Source organism: Schistocerca nitens, chromosome 4, assembly GCF_023898315.1.
Source record: "Schistocerca nitens isolate TAMUIC-IGC-003100 chromosome 4, iqSchNite1.1, whole genome shotgun sequence".
Classification (NCBI taxonomy): Eukaryota; Metazoa; Arthropoda; class Insecta; order Orthoptera; family Acrididae; genus Schistocerca; species Schistocerca nitens.
Window position 1 is genome coordinate 508601589 of NC_064617.1, and position 16235 is coordinate 508617823.

At 38.7% G+C, this 16235-nt stretch overlaps 1 protein-coding gene across 4 annotated transcripts in view; it reads left to right on the plus strand.

Annotated features, from left to right (window-relative positions):
* The window catches only part of LOC126251804 (DIS3-like exonuclease 2), a 225994-nt gene that overhangs the window by 194395 nt on the left and 15364 nt on the right, over positions 1-16235 (plus strand). For all 4 annotated transcript variants that reach the window (XM_049952445.1, XM_049952446.1, XM_049952447.1 and 1 more), the window contains 2 exons: positions 1507-1697; positions 1847-2039. In XM_049952445.1, the coding sequence (XP_049808402.1) occupies positions 1507-1697; positions 1847-2039 (384 nt within the window). The remainder of the gene's footprint in view (positions 1-1506; positions 1698-1846; positions 2040-16235) is intronic.

Here is a 16235-nt window from a genome sequence, read left to right on the forward strand (position 1 = left end):
AAAGTGTATTAGATGTGCATATTGTTCTGCTCCACTTTGCTTTGATCACTTCAATGAAGCCTCACACATGCACTCTGAAGACTGAATAGCTGTGGAACACTGTCAGGTTCATAGAAAAAGTCTGTTGTTCAGTTAGTGTAATTATTTTATGCAGAGGGAAATACAGCAATAAGTCACATCATTGAAATTTGTGAGCTTTTGGTCCTATTACATTGATATTTCCTTTCTTCGCATTTCCAAAGCGCCTCGAGACATCTCCCTATGCAGGTGGGTGTCAATGAAATTTGTCATGGTCAACCTTGAGCTGGTGGTCATTTTTACGTAGGTACAAGTAGAAAGTAGAAAACAAGAATATACAAATCTAACTAAGGGCATTTTTTAACATTCTACATCATCTCTGTTGTCAAACAGTCCAGTGTCATTGTTTGGCTCTCGTTGTAAGGCACATAGTTTCGCATCCAAATGGCTCCTACCACTGTTTATAGAATGAGTGATTTGTATTCGGAGTGCAATTTCATGTAGTTCTTGAGTGTTCAAGGTCATGCACTTTCCTTGTTGGAAATCAGAGCAGTTGTTTATAGGTGGTGATATACAGACAAAACAATGGAAATCTGGCAACAGTTTAATATCAGTAGGATGTGACATAACACACATATCTTATATACAAAAAAATAAAGACATAGATGTAAATTTCAAAGGTAGATTTCAGAAATAGGGTTTGGTATTCCAAGTGTAGGCGCATGTGTTTGGTAGGAGAATCCCTACTGACTGTTTCAAATTAAATGCTGTAATATAGCATAGTTTTGCTCCAGTAAGAGAATGTGCATTCTAGGCAATGTTGGTTTCACTTTGTAAATACCATCAAACAGTTATGCAGAGATTCAGAGGATAATGTCCTCATTTAGATACCTCTACAGGGATTATTAGTGAACGTGAAAATTTGTTGATAGTAAAAGAATGCTGAAGTATAATGGGGTAAGTAAATTTGTGAGTTATTCTTGAATAACTTTTAACATTGTTGCAGTAGATATATAGAGACATGTAATGAAAATGAGATATGTTCACATTATGTGGGGATTCAAACATATCAGATCTCTGTAGCCAATGAGATGCCAGTGCCTATGAAACACCTTCGCAAAAGTTGGCAGTGGAGGTGCAGGTTACATTTTCCATTCATTCAGCGTCTTTCAACAGGAGTCATAGACCCAAGAATATTGACGGAAAAGTTAGCAATCTGTATTATAATGTTGATTTGAGAAGTATGGGAAGAGATCTATGTCAAAATATATTTTTTATTGCACTTTCTGCTTATCCATATTTTACTTAAAGTGTAAGAAACATGAAATAATGTTTGTATATTCTGTTTGGTATGAATTTATTGTTTTCTTCTTAACGTTTTCATCAGATCTTAGTTAAGTTTAGGTATATTTTAATCAGTGCATTACGCAGATTTTTTCGAATAAATTGGGATGCTGAATTCATTTATTTATTTACTTATTTTTACAGAGAGCGAAATATTTCTGCTCAGGTTTTGTCCAAGATGAAGATGACTATAACCATTATGCCTTGAATGTTGCTCGGTACACTCATTTTACCTCACCTATCAGGAGGTATGCTGATGTAATGGTGCACAGATTGCTTGGAGCCTCTCTAGGATACCATGACACTCCAAAGTGGACAAAAGAGTTTGTCCAAAGGTATTTCCTACTCAAGATAATATTTTGTTTATTGTTTTATACATAATTTCCCAACATACACGAAAAACTGAGATAGCTTATTACAGATTAATGTACCTAAATGTTATTCGCATCTTTTATACAAGTATAAAAATATTATGCTTTTGCAGGATAGCATTGAATTGCAACAACAAGAAGTATGCTGCAAAATTAGCTGGAGAAGAAAGTGTAAAATTATTTCTTTATCTGTATTTAAAAATCAATGGACCTCTTGAAGATGATGCTGTTGTTATAGATGTGAAAGACCATTCATTTGATGCTGTTGTATGTAGTAATGGACTCACTCAACGAGTTTATGTTGATGTAAGTTTCCAGTTATTGCTTTTTATTTTATTGTTACTGGTTGGATTATATTTATACATACATGTTACTATCAGTAGATCTAAGGCACTACTGTGGCATAAAAGTAAGTACTATTTTTTATTAGTATAACCAAAACTACAGAAAAATGTAATACATGTAAAACTGAAAAATAAGCTACAAAACATGTGAAAGTATTAGCACACTAGTATAAAATGATAGTAAGTGTACATTTAGAGATGTAATTAATTACACAATTCCATCTGAACTCTGTGTGCTGGGAACATTTTCATACAGTGGCCCTAAACAAGTGATTTGTAAGCATAGTCTCCTCTAGTTTAGTGAGCATAGCAGGACGTGTGATTCATTTCAACTTAAGCAGTAGTTAATCTAGCCATACAGTATTTTAATCCGCAGTTAAGTCAGCAAAAGCAACACAAGCTTTCTGACCTCTTTGGAAGCCCTTTTCAGTAGATAATTTAAAATTAGAGCTACAACCTGCTCACAAAAATTGTGATTTTTAAAAAAATTTTATACCATTACAGAAGTATTAATGCCTAATGGTAGTAATTAGTCATCATATTGGTAAGTGAAAGTTTGGAGGTTTGAGAAGCAAACTACCAAATTGTATGGCTAGACATTACCAAGTTCAGTATTGTAAACAGACATTGAGATACCTGTGAAAACTAACAAAGAATCTCTGAAAGACAACTGAAGGAAGTGCTTAATTCTCTTGAACATCTGGTCCAAACTTCAGAGGATAATGACATATTTACACACATTACTGCATGCATGTGATTAGATTTAGTGTTTCTGATTCCTTAAAGTAACCCAAGGCAATGCCCAATGGTGTTAATTTCTTCCCTGTGCATTTCTAATATGAAGAAGGGCAGTGTCTCTCTTACGTTAGCTACCAATAAAATAAAGTCCTTACAAAGTAAATAGGACACTGTGTAAAGCTTGATGGTGGTCAAACAAGTAGTGGTGAATGTGTGTAAGAAAACTAACTGTGCAAAATGGAAGAATGAAAGGCTGTAATCAGAGGTCTTAAATTTTCTGCCATGGGCAGCTCTGGAAGTAATACTGCAGAAAGAAGACGGTTGAAAATAAAAAATAAAAAAAAAATTAAAAAAAAACTGAATATGGTTATATTATGTAGACTTCTCTTACTAGTGTCCGTTGAGTATATTTCTGGATCATATTGATTGCCATACCTGGTATTGAAGTAATTTTGATTCGTGTACTATCCACCCGTCTGTCTACATGGTGTGTCTCACCTATATCTGCCACCTCAGATATCTCTGGAACAACAATAGATATTCAAAAAAGGTTTTCACCAGTATGAACATATGGCAGGGGCTTAGGAAACCAAATACTATGCAAAACTTTAAAACGTAAACAAGTACTATTTCCAATACAAACTTGTGTATTTTTAAATGGACACCCCGTATTATTTTGTATGCAATCAATAGCATGAAAAATCACAAAAATAATGGTGTTGGTTGCATCGAAATACGTCAATTACATCCCTTGAAATTGCGAAGCGAAGTTGACGCTTGAAATAAATGAAGCGCACAGCTAGTGCATGTCCTGGGACTCGAGCATGCACTTCACACTGCCTGTGTCAGGGGCTCACACAATGGGAAGGTATGCACAATCCACAGAAATAAACAAGTGACACGTCCAATGCAAAGTTACATTTTTCAAATTATAAATGTATGTTTATTCTAGCGAAATGACAACTAGAGCTGCAATTAGGGATAACACACTTGAATTCACTTTGCTATACACATTTACTAGTGCCCTGTTGCCCACAGAAACTGTATTGTTGTGCATTACATCCAGCATAGAAAATGCACCCACATCTTGACCAATGAAATTGTGTCACATCAACTTACGTTCCCAGTGCCCTCCGTTCGCATCAATACACGTTTGCAGACAGGTAACAAGAGAGTGTTGCACAGATTGTAGAGTTTCTACAGATATTGCCGCTCATGCCGCAGTAATATGATGTTGCATATCCTCTATTGTCGTTGGGGGTTTTCGATACACTCTGTCTCTCACTGTGCCCCAGAGAAAGAAGTCTAATGGCATCAAGTCGGGGGACCATGCTGACTATCGCACAGTACCTCCCCACCCCATCCACCTATTTGGAAATGTCACATCTAGAACATCGCTGGCAACGTTTTCTTTGTGTGTGGTACATCCACGATGTTGGAATCACATTGATAGACGAGTTTCCAATCCTAGATCCTCCATGAGGAGTGCTAGTGTGTGTTGAAGAAATGATGCATATCGCTGTCCATTCAATGTTCCACCGGTAAAATACAGTTAGCAATGATACCGCACCAAACATTGACACTCCACTGTCATTGATGAGCAACTTGGCAAATCCAGTGGGTATTTTGCAAGGATCAGTAGTGCATGTTCCGCAGATTCTCATTACTATGATTTGTAAATGAAGCCTCGTCCATAAACAGTGTTTTGCTTAGGAATACTGGATTACCTTGCATTGGCTGAAGTGCAAAATGACAGAATGCAATGTGGGAATCAAAGTCATTCCTGTACAGTTGTTGGTGCAGTGAGATAAGGAACGGATGAAACTGATGGCGATGCAAGATTCTGCACACACTACTGTGGCTTATTCCTACACCTTGTGCAATTTCTCATACACCCGCCTGAGAATTGTGTGCTACAGCAGCCAGAACAGCTGTTTTGTTTCCATTGCCAGTCGCTGGTGTTGTAGGTCAACGTATTGTGGGAGCCCAGCTTCCTGTTTCCATGAGTGTCTTGCAGATGTTGCCAATGGTTCGACGTGATGCACACCGCTGATCTGGGTAGCGTTCGGCATACAGTGTCATAGCTGCAGTTGCATTTCTGTGACGTTTGCCATAAATTAAAATAATGTATAGTTTTTCTTCATTACTGAAGGCCGGTATATTGACTAGGTGATGGCAGATGTAACAAGCCACAAGAAAACAGGTTTTAATGTGGCAACATATGTGAATTACATTACAGTTTGAGAGCAGTTCAGGAGACCAGACTAGGACACACTTGTACACTGAAGTTAGAGTGTGCTGTGGTGATATTGGTATGTTTACGGCAGGATACAGGCGCCAGTGTAAGCAACCCCTGCTCCGAGCACAGTACTACATGCGATGCGTTACGTCAGAAACTGTGACACCGTTGCTGTCCTTTACAAGCCACATATTTCAGGACTTACGAGGTTTAGAAACGTAAAATCAAGTGTGTTACCACTAATTGTACCTCTACTTGTCATTTCGCAACAATAAACATTATGCACAGGACATCCATCATTCTGATACCGCATTATTTGGCACATTGTAAGAGGTGGACCAGTTCAAGTAAGGTACAGCTCAAGAAGGGACTAAACTATCCCCCTTTAGGAGTGCCATCAATGAAATGTGGGCCAATGATGTGTTGTCATACAATACCACACCATATGTTAACACTCCACTGACATAGTACGTCAATCATATCATGATTACCGCAGTGTGAGGTGCACGCTTGAGTCCCAGGACATGCACTAGCTGTGCACTTCATTTATTTCAAGCGTCAACTTCCCTTCGCAATTTCTCTGGATGTAATTGACATATTGCGACGCAACCAACACCATTATTTTTGTGATTTTTCATGCTATTGATTGCATATGAAATAATAGGAGGTGTCTATTTAAAAATACGCAAGTTTGTATTGAAAATAGTATTTGTTTATATTTTAAAATTTCACCTAGCATTTGGTTTTCTGAGCCCCTGCCGTACGTTCGTGCTGGTGAAAACCGTTTTTGAATATCTATTGTTGTTCCAGAGATATTTGAGGTGGTGGAGTTAGGTGAGACACCCTGTATAGTGAATCTAGGCTTTGCCAACAAAATTTCAGAGGCTGCTGAGGGCTCTTTCGGGTAACTTAGTACAGGTGGTCCATTATCTCTGGTGGCTCTTTACAAACTAATATCATATTGTTGGATGACAATGTGACTGTTGTTGTAGTCATGTTCTATGGCCATTGCAGTCACCAAATATGACACCAATGGACTACTTCTTGTAGAGGCGTATGAAGAGCTTGGATTAAGAGACTCTGGTTGATATGCAAATAGACCTAGTTGCTAGGATTGTTGCAGCTGTGAAAATAGTATGCCAAACACCCAGGATTCTGTTGTGCATAAAATAGTCAATAGTTCATTGATGTACACTCTGTTGTGATCTTGGTGCGCAAAATTTTGAACAGCACCTGTATGAGTTCGTGCTTTACTGTACACCAACAGAACAGGTTAAACACATTGTGATAAAATGTAGGTGTTTCATTTGAGGGTTTTGCATTACGTGATCTGTGCAAATATTTTGCACTGATAGGTAATATAGTAATGGAGATATAAGTTAATGCAAGTTTATTCCACCCAGTTAACCGTGCGGTCTAACACCCTGCTTTCCAGGTGGGAAGGCATGCCGGTCCCCAGCATGAATCCACCCGGTGGATTAGTGTCAAGGTCCGGTGTGCACGGCCAGTCTGTGGATGGTTTTTAACGCAGTTTTCCATCTGTCTTGGCAAATGTGGGCTGGTTCCCCTTATTCTGCCTCAGTTACGATATGTTGGCAATTGCTGGGCAAACACTTTCTCCGTGTATGCGTTCTCCTTAATTACTCTACTGCGCATACATTGGGGTTTCACTCTTCTGGTGTGAGACGTTCCTGGAGGGGGTCCACTGGGGGCCGAATCCCACAATAAACCTGGGTTCGGTGTGGGGCGGTTAACAAAAGGTATTATATTCTGAATAGTAATGGCAGATATAAGACTCATTGTGAAAAATCTGTCATTACATATCATATGATTAATTGTAAACCATATAAAAGTCAGATATTGTCTTTGTCAAATTTTATTTTTCATTTTTATTTATTTATTTGGGGGAGATTGAGGTGTCTCTAGCATAAACATAAATATCAGTGAATGTGCAAACTTGTGAAAAAGCCACATGTAACTGTTTTAGAGAGAGAAAAAAGCAGGTCCTGGTAAATACAGTTCTTCCCTTTGAAGCATCTGACCTTGTGCTTTATTGATGATCAGTAGTGAAGGCTACTTTTAGTGGGAATTGTTTTCTTATTATTTGGAAGGGCATGATTGGCTCAAAAATTGAGATGTTAATGTGGGGTATGAGCACAGTCCTATTGAAGTCTGTGAATTTCGCAGTGATGATGTTCTCAGCTGATTGAGTTATCACTAATCTTGCACCATTAATTAAGTCATTATTAGCATTAAGATGTCTAAATAACATAATAATAGCTTTTTTTCCTAAGAACAATTGATGGGGTGATAAATCGGACGGATTTAGTGTGTTTAAGATTTCTATTGAGTATTGCTTATTGCTTAAAGTTGGCCAGAACCAGAACTGAGGTAAACTTTTGCATCTCCAGGTAATAAATTGGAAATGACATATTCATTAAGTGTTGTTCAACCATCATGTTTTGGACATAGAATCACCATCAAATAGAATAGCGAAACATTTTGTTCAATGCTTTAGGTGACATTGAATACTGTTGTAATTAAATTATCTTTATTACAATAAGTGATTAGGAATTTTTATCACTCGAATGAAGTAATCTGATTTTCTGAATCACTATTAGCTACTTTCAGTAACCATTATGTGAAATGGGATCAGCATTTGCGCTCGTATTTAGAGTCCACTGATGAATTTTAACATGAGACTACAATGGTGATGGCTTAACTGTAGTTTTGACAATGGCAGGTCTAATGATGGTTAATACTTGATGGAAATTTCCACAAACCAGAATTATTTTGCCACCATAAGGGTGATAATTCTTCATGATGTCCCTTAAAAGTCGATCGACAATGTTTAGAGTGTTTGTGGGAACAATTGAAATCTTGTCTCAAATGTTGAGGACTAAGCCACTCGAAGTTGTGTATCATTGGTGTGACTGTGAATTGATGAGGCTGAAGTGTTTAAGGTGGGGACAGGTTTTTGAAAATTGAATATGCTGTGCCCTGGTAGGAAATTGGCAGCAATGCCAGCCCATGCAACTGTTAAAATCATCTTATTTTCACCTAGTAAAATGTGACAAAATTTTGTCAACAAATATTGCACAAGAGCCCCCTAGTCCATCAGTGAACTAACAACTGGGCATCTAATTTCTTACTGAATGCAAGACTTCCTCAGCTATTGCCGTTTGTTCTTTGTTTAGCTTTTTATAAGCTGTCTTTGCCGCTCATACGTTCTTTTTCTGCATTGTTGGCTTCTGTTTTGTGTTGTGCAGCGGTTGCAACAACGATCAGCCAGTTGAAATGTTAGCAAGGTTTGCCATGATATTTAAAAATGTTCTCCAATTCTAGCAGTGTAAAGCTGCAGGGAACGGTAGTTACCTGTGATGATGAACGTTGATGTAATTCGGGTTATTCACGCAGTACACAACACTTGCTCAAAGAAAGCGAACAACTCCAGCTGCGGTTGTGTGTAATAGTAAAGTTAGATTTTCAATAGATGGTGCCTTCTAAATAATTTACATTGATGTTTATGACCAAAATTGTATGCTTGCATAAAGAATCGAAACAACTGCAACAGCTTTCATGTATGTTAATTAAATGAATTGCCAATAGATGACACCTTCTATGTTGTTTGTATACAAATATTATCAAAATAAAGATTTTTAACAAAAATAAGAACTTCAAAATATTCTCATAATTTTTGTCAGTGGTGAATGAAATGTAGTGAATGATGTTCTTCATCATTAATTTTTATTAAGTAATACAGGAGCGTCGTGTATCGACAAATAAACAACTTTGAGAAATCATACACTGAGGTGACAAAAGTCGTGGGATTGAAGCAAACATGAGTGCCTTTGTTAACAGCACACCACCACCTTCAGTGCCTCTCCGCAGCTCATGACCATATCGATTTGATCCTAGATGACTGGAAAACCATATCTTGGTCAGATGAGTCCTGATTTCAGTTGATAAGAGTGGATGATAGGGTTCGAGTGTAGTGCAGAGCTCATGAAGCCATGGACCTAAGTTATCAACAAGGCACGGTGCAAGCTGGTGGTGCTCCTGAATGACAATTGAATTTGTATGGATGAGAATGCACCGTGTTACCTTACCACAGTTGTTCGCAATTGGTTTGAAGAACTTTCTAGGCAATTCTAGCGAATGATTTGGCCACCCACATCACATGACATGAATCGTATCAAACATTAATGAGACATAATTGAGAGGTCAGTTTGTGCACAAAATCCACACTGACAACACTTTCACATTTATGGATGGCTGTAGAGGCAGCATGGTTCAGTATTTCTACAGGGGACATCCGATGACTTGTTGAGTCCTTGCCATGTTGAATTGGCATACTATGCCAGGCAAAAAGAAGGTGCGACATGATATTAGGAGGTATCCCATGACTTTCGTCACCTCACTGTATACTTGATTACAAGCCAGTTATGTACTGGCATGTGTGCAACAAGGAGAGAGGAAAAAAAAGAGAAAAAAAGAAAAAACTGTATGGAATGTTGGAGATACTTTTGCTGTTAAAATGCTATAATTTGGGGGATTTCTCATCTATCAGTTGGTGTGGTTGTACTGAAAGTTGCAGTAACTCAGATTACCCACTGAACATTTAGTTGTATTCTAAGATATATTCAGTTTTTTACTTTTTCTTTCTTTCTTTCCAAACTCTTTGTGGGTGACATTAAATTACACTTTTTTTTTCCTTCTCAATTACAGCATGCAAGACTTTCATTAAAATTTTGAATTTCATTTCCTTGCTAACACCGTTATAAAAGCTGTAAATTTTATTAAATAGCCCACATAATTCATGTTATCAGTGAGTTAAATGACAGTGGCAACATACAGTTTTCTTGCAACCAAAATGAAACATAGATTGGTGAATATTGCTTACATCTCAGGCACACTGACAGGACTGATGATCCTGTAGTTCCTCACCAAAACAACGAACCAATCAGGCACACTGACCTGAGATCCGAAGTTGATGTGAAACTTCTTATAACTTTACCTACAACATTTGCCTCAACTATTCCTTACAAATGAATGATAAATATTTTATAGTCCAAGATGTCACTTTCATGCTAATCAACAAATATCACAACTGATCCATTTCAGGTGCAATCTGGCTACTTTGTTCTAATCCCAAAGCTACACAACTCTTCACATATCCACCCTACTAAGGCAAGAAAAAGTGCTGTTGCTTGTTAAACTTTATCACAAAACCAGTAAACGGCGGTTTCTCTGTGAACAAGCATCAGTTGTGGTCAGTAGGTAGAATGTGACTGTTAATTTCATTAAACAGGCCAAGCAACAGTGTGTTTTTTTTTTTTTTTTTATAATAATAATGCAAGATTTGGTTGCTTATGCATAGTACAGTTTCCTTTTAATGGTCATCTCCAGTATTTTTCTCTTTGTTCCGTGCAGTTCTTCCTAAGTCCAGTTTCTATTTGTTTCTTCTGGAAGAGTATCAAAGACAAATAGTTCGTTCAGCTTAGCCAGTTCTCTTAATGTATGATGTATGAAATTTCTGATATTGTACACAGAGTTACTCATTGAAAAGCTGAGTTCTTCTTTTAGTCCAATGTTTGCCTAAAAATCTCCTGTCATCAGTGATCATAAGGCAGTGATAGCATCTATGACTATTGATATTACAAGGAGCGTTAAGAAAGGTAGGAAAATATTTTTGCTTAGCAAGAATGAGAGGATACAAATTAATGAGTGTCTGAATAGGCAGCATGAATATTCAGTTGAGAGGACAAAGATGTAGGGCACAAATGGAAACAGTTCAAAAGCTTTGTTCAATATGCCTTAGACAAGTGCGTTGTGAACGATATCTTAAGGAATGGGAATGACCCACCATGGTTTAATAACCCCATTACAAAAACGATATGTAAACAAAGAGAGCTGCATCAGAGATTCAAGAGAAGTCAAAACCTAGCTGACAAACAGAAGCCGAACAATGCAAAATTTAGCATAAGTAGAGCAATGAGAGATGCAATCAGTGACTTTAAAAGTAAAATTTGTATAACCAATCTGACTAAAAATCCTAAGAGGTTTTGACCTTGCATAAAAACAATAAGTGGGTGAAAATCGCCTATTCAGTCACTCAGGGACCATACTAACACTGAAATGAAAGATGACAGAGGAAATACAAAATGCTGAATTCAGTCTTCTGAAATTGTTTCATCACAGAAGATCATTTTAGGGTGGTGCATAAGTTCGTAGTGTTTCTGTATTGCATATTGGGTATTCTGTTTGCTATGGGTTTATTTTGCATATTGGGTATTCTGTTGGTTTATTTATTGATTGTTATTTTTTATTTATAGTTCACTGTTGCTATTTGAGTTTACGTACTGTCATTTTGTCTCTTGGAAATAGTGAGTGGAACTGTTGACATTAGAAGTGCCAAATGGAGAAATCACAACATTTCCAACACAGTCTTTTGTTTGAATTCAATAGAGGGTTGACAGCAACATATGCAGCCAGCTGGGTATGGGGATAATGCCATTTGATAGAACATGGCAAGATTTTCTCATTTTAAGGAGGATTGTTTTGACATTAGTGTCTCTCCATATTCAGGAAGCTTTCAGGGTTTGATGAAGATCATTTAAATGCATTAATACAGAATGATCCCCATCATTGTACTCAAGAACTGACAAATGTGATGAACCATGTTCATCCCACCTCATGTGACATTTGCATACAATGGGTTCTGTTCAAAAATCAGGAGTGTGCTGTAAGTTAAATTCACAAAATTCAGTTGGTGGTTATATATGCAGATCTGCATGTTTATCATCAGTTGGCTCTGAACAACACCGACCATTACTGTCCTGAATCATTACTGTTGACAAGAAATGGTGTCTTTATCATAATATATGGAAAAGAAAGGAATGGTTTAGCCCAAGCAGCAACTCCCCATACAAAGGGCTGCACGCATCCACAAAATCTAACATTTATTGTTAACAAATGAGACATCTTGCAGATGAAATCGAATAACAGCCAGGAAGACTGAGTGAAGTGATGCTACTCCACAATAATGCCTGGCATTCTGCTGGTTTGACAAAAAACACTATACAGGAGTTGGGCTGAGGAGTCATTCTGCACCTACCTTATCCACCTCATCTTGTGCCGTCAGATTTTCACCTTTTCTACTCTCTGTCAAACAGTCTTCAAGGAGCTTCTGTCTTGTATGTAAATGCACTCTGAACATGACTATATCTCAAAACTGCATGATTTCTATAGTCATGGAATCAAAAAGTTACCCCAGCCTTGGGAGACTGATGTAAATAGTGAAGGAGAATATGTCAAACAATGGAAAATCCAGGACGGAATAATAGCACTGTTACGAAAAAGATAGATTGCTACTCACAAGAAATGGAGATGCTGAGCTGCAGACAGACACAAGAAAAAGACTGTTAAACAAGTAAGCCGGTGTACAAGACCCTAACCATTCAAGGATTGGTAAGTTTTACATTTTCGACAGAAAAAGTGTATTTTCACAAAGGAAAAAGCATTTTTTTAACTGAGAAATCTGTCCTACATAAAAGATACCAACCATTTCCTCCACTGACTTTCCACAATTCCTGTTGCTTTACCACATCATGCCCCACTCGTCACTATTGACGGCACCTCCGCTTACACTAATGTCCCTAACGCCCATGGCCTTACCACTGTTGAACACTATCTTTCCCAATGCCCAACAGATTCCAAACCTACAAGCTCTTCCCTGGTCACCAGGACCAACTATATCCTCACCCACAAGTACTTCTGTGTTGAAGTAATCACTTACGAACAAATCTGGGATACAGAAGTGGGCATCCTCATTGACTATCCTATGCAAGCCTGTTCATGGAACATCTAGAGGAATCCTTTCCTAACTACCCAGAATCCCAAACCTCTCATCTGGTTCAGATTCATTGGTGACATCTTTGTGATCCAGATCAAGGGCGAAGACACTCTTTCCACAGTCCTCCAGAACCTCAACATCGCCTCCATTCACTTCACATGGTCCTCGTCATCCCAACAAGCCACTTTCCTCGATGTTGACTTACATCTCACAGATGACTACACCAGTACCTCCAGCCACCAGGAATACCTCCAATTTGACAGCTGCCACCCATTCCATACCGGGAAGTCTCTTCCATACACCGTAGCCACTTGTGGCCATTGCATCTGTATTGATGAGAAGTTACTTTTGAAGTATACCAAAGGCCTCACTTGGGGCCTTCACAGACAGAAATTACCCACCCAACCTTGTACAGAACTAGATCTCCCATGCCTTATTTTTCCAGTCACCCACCACCTCCCAAAGTCTCACCATTTGGCTGGGATTTCAACTACTATTTGTCGTGCCCGGAAATGAGGAAGGCCGTACCCACTGTCTTTCTCACACCTCCCACATTAGTATTTTATCACCCACCGAAACTGCACAATATCTTCCTCCATACCTAGTCAACCCCTGCTCCTAACCCCTTGCCTCATGGCACCTGTAATAGACCTTGATACATGATCTGTTCCACACATCCTCCCATCGCCAAGTACTCCAGTCTGGTCAAAAGCATCATGTATCCCATCAAAGACAGGCTACCTGTGAAAGCAGTCATTTGAACAACAAGCTAAAACTGCAAGCGCTGTCATGTGTTCTATGTTTGCATGAACACCAACAAGCTGTCTGTCTGCATGAGTGGCCACTGACAAAATATGGCCAAGAAACAGCTGGACCACAAAGTTTCTGAGAATGTTGCTCAACACAATGTTCTTCACTTCAATGACTGCTTCACAGCCTGTGCGATCTGGAACCTTTGTACCAACACCAGATTTTCTGAATTGCACAGGTGGAAACTGTTCCTGCAATATATCCTATGTTTCTATACCCTCCTGGCCTCAACCTTCGTTAGTCAGTGTCCTTCAACCACATGTCCCCTTCCCTGTGACCACTACACAGCCTTCTATTCCACCAAAACATCCACAGTCGTTTTACTTCTCTCCTCTTTGGCTCCCCCCACCCTCCTCCTAACCTCCCTACTGCACCTGGCTGCCCTAAGCTCTCCCCTGTATGGCCCCACAAGCAATACTTTACCATCCGCCACCCCTTCCCTGCTATCACTCCCCATCCCCAATACCAATCCCAGCCTCCTCCATACCCCCACCGGCCAGACTGTGTCTCCCATCATGAACTGTAGCTCACAGTCTTGCCTTGGCAGACAGTGGTCATGTGAGTGTGAGTTGTGTTTGAGTGAAAGTGTGTGTGTGTGTGTGTGTGTGTGTGTGTGTGTGTGTGTGTGTGTGTTTTTTTTCTAATTCAGATGCTTGGCTGAAAGCTTACTTGTTTAGCAGTCTTTTTGTTGTGCTTCTCTGTGACTCAACATCTTCTCCACTATTTGGTGAGGAGCTATGTATCCTTTTAATAATATTGAAGGAGAACATATTGTTGTTGACTAGAGTATCTGTTATGTGCATCTGGTGTGTTTATTAAACTGAAGGAAAAGTGCTATGGATGTGTGCACCAACCTAATAATATGGCCCTCCTTTCAATCATTGTATGAACATTTAAAGGGCAATATTGAGATAAATGATCTTGGAATCGAAAAGCAACTAAAATCCCATAGTAGTGGAGAGACAACTGTTCCAGATGAGAAACCTGTGAGATTCTATACAGATTATGTGAAAGAACTTGCCACATATTAAAAGTAGTTTTTATAGGTGCTGGTGCAATGAATGACACCTACCGACCGAAAAAAAGTGCAGGCATTCCCATTTTCAAGAAGTGTCATACGACAGATAGACTTAATTATAGGCCTGTACCACTGACATCAGTATGTTGTAGAATTATGTAACATGTGTTACACTCAAGTATTGTGATGATTTTGAATAAGAAAAATCTCCTCCATGTAAATCAACATCGATTCTGCAAACAGAAATTTTGCAAAATGCAGATTTCTCAGTTTCTCCATGAGATCCACAGTGCTGTAGACATCTGTGCTCAGGTTGATGTCAGAGGTTGATGCCATGTTCTTAGACTACAGGAAGGCATTTGACACTCCCCTGCACTGCTGTGTAATGAGTATCAGACCAAACTTGACTGATTCAAGACCTTCCTGCAGATAGAACTCATCATGTTGATCTTAATGGAACAATATTGACAGGTAATATCAGGAGAACCCCAAAGAAGTATGATAGGGCCATTACTGTATATTATACACAAGGTGTGATCAAAAAGTAACAGGAACTTTTGTTTTTCTTAAAGGATCTTTATTTATTCGTTAACATCAACTTTGTCCCCTTCAGATACAACACACTTGTGCCAGTGCGTTTTCAAATCTTGGAAGCACTTCTGGAACACACTTTTCATTAAGGTGTTCTGCTTCTTTGGAATTTCTGTTTTTTATCTCCAGTGGTCACAAAATGGCATCTTTTCATGGTTCCCTTCAGCCTCAAGAATACAAAGAAGTCGCAGGGGGCCATGTCCGGTGAATAGGGTGGCTGAGGCAACATAATGGTTTTGTTTTTTGCCAAAAAATTACAAGCAAGCATTGAGATGTGAGCGGGAGGATTATACTGGCACAGTTTTCACAAGCGGTTGTGCCACAGCGCTAGTTGGTTTCTTTGGATTGCTTCACACACACGGCACATAACTTCCAGATGGTATTCCTTATTGACTGTTTGACCATAAGGAAGGAACTCATAATGCACTATCCCACTGTAATTGAAGAAATACAGTGAGCAGAACGTGTGTTTAATCAATGTGTCGAATTTTTTTCAGTTTTGCCTGTTCAGGCAGTTTGTGTTGAGACAATGGGGCCTTGGTTTGGACGTAATACCTGAACACCCACATTTCCTCACCTGTTAGAATCTTCTTTAGAAGTTCTGGATTGTTGTCGACTTCATTCAGTAATTCAAGAGCGATATCTGTGTGATGTCAGTTTTGATCAAAATTCAACTAATTCAAAAGGAACTTTGCTGTGCAAACCATCTGAAAAAATTCCTTGGTATGAGCCAAAGGATATGCCAACATCATCAGCAACCTCTCTGATGGTGATTCGGTGATTTTCCAGAAACATTTTCTTTACTTCTTTCACATTGTTGTCAGTAATTGATGTGCTAGGATGTCCAGAGGGCTCATTGTCATCAATGTTTTCTCAACACTGAAAAATTTATACCATTCATAAGCTC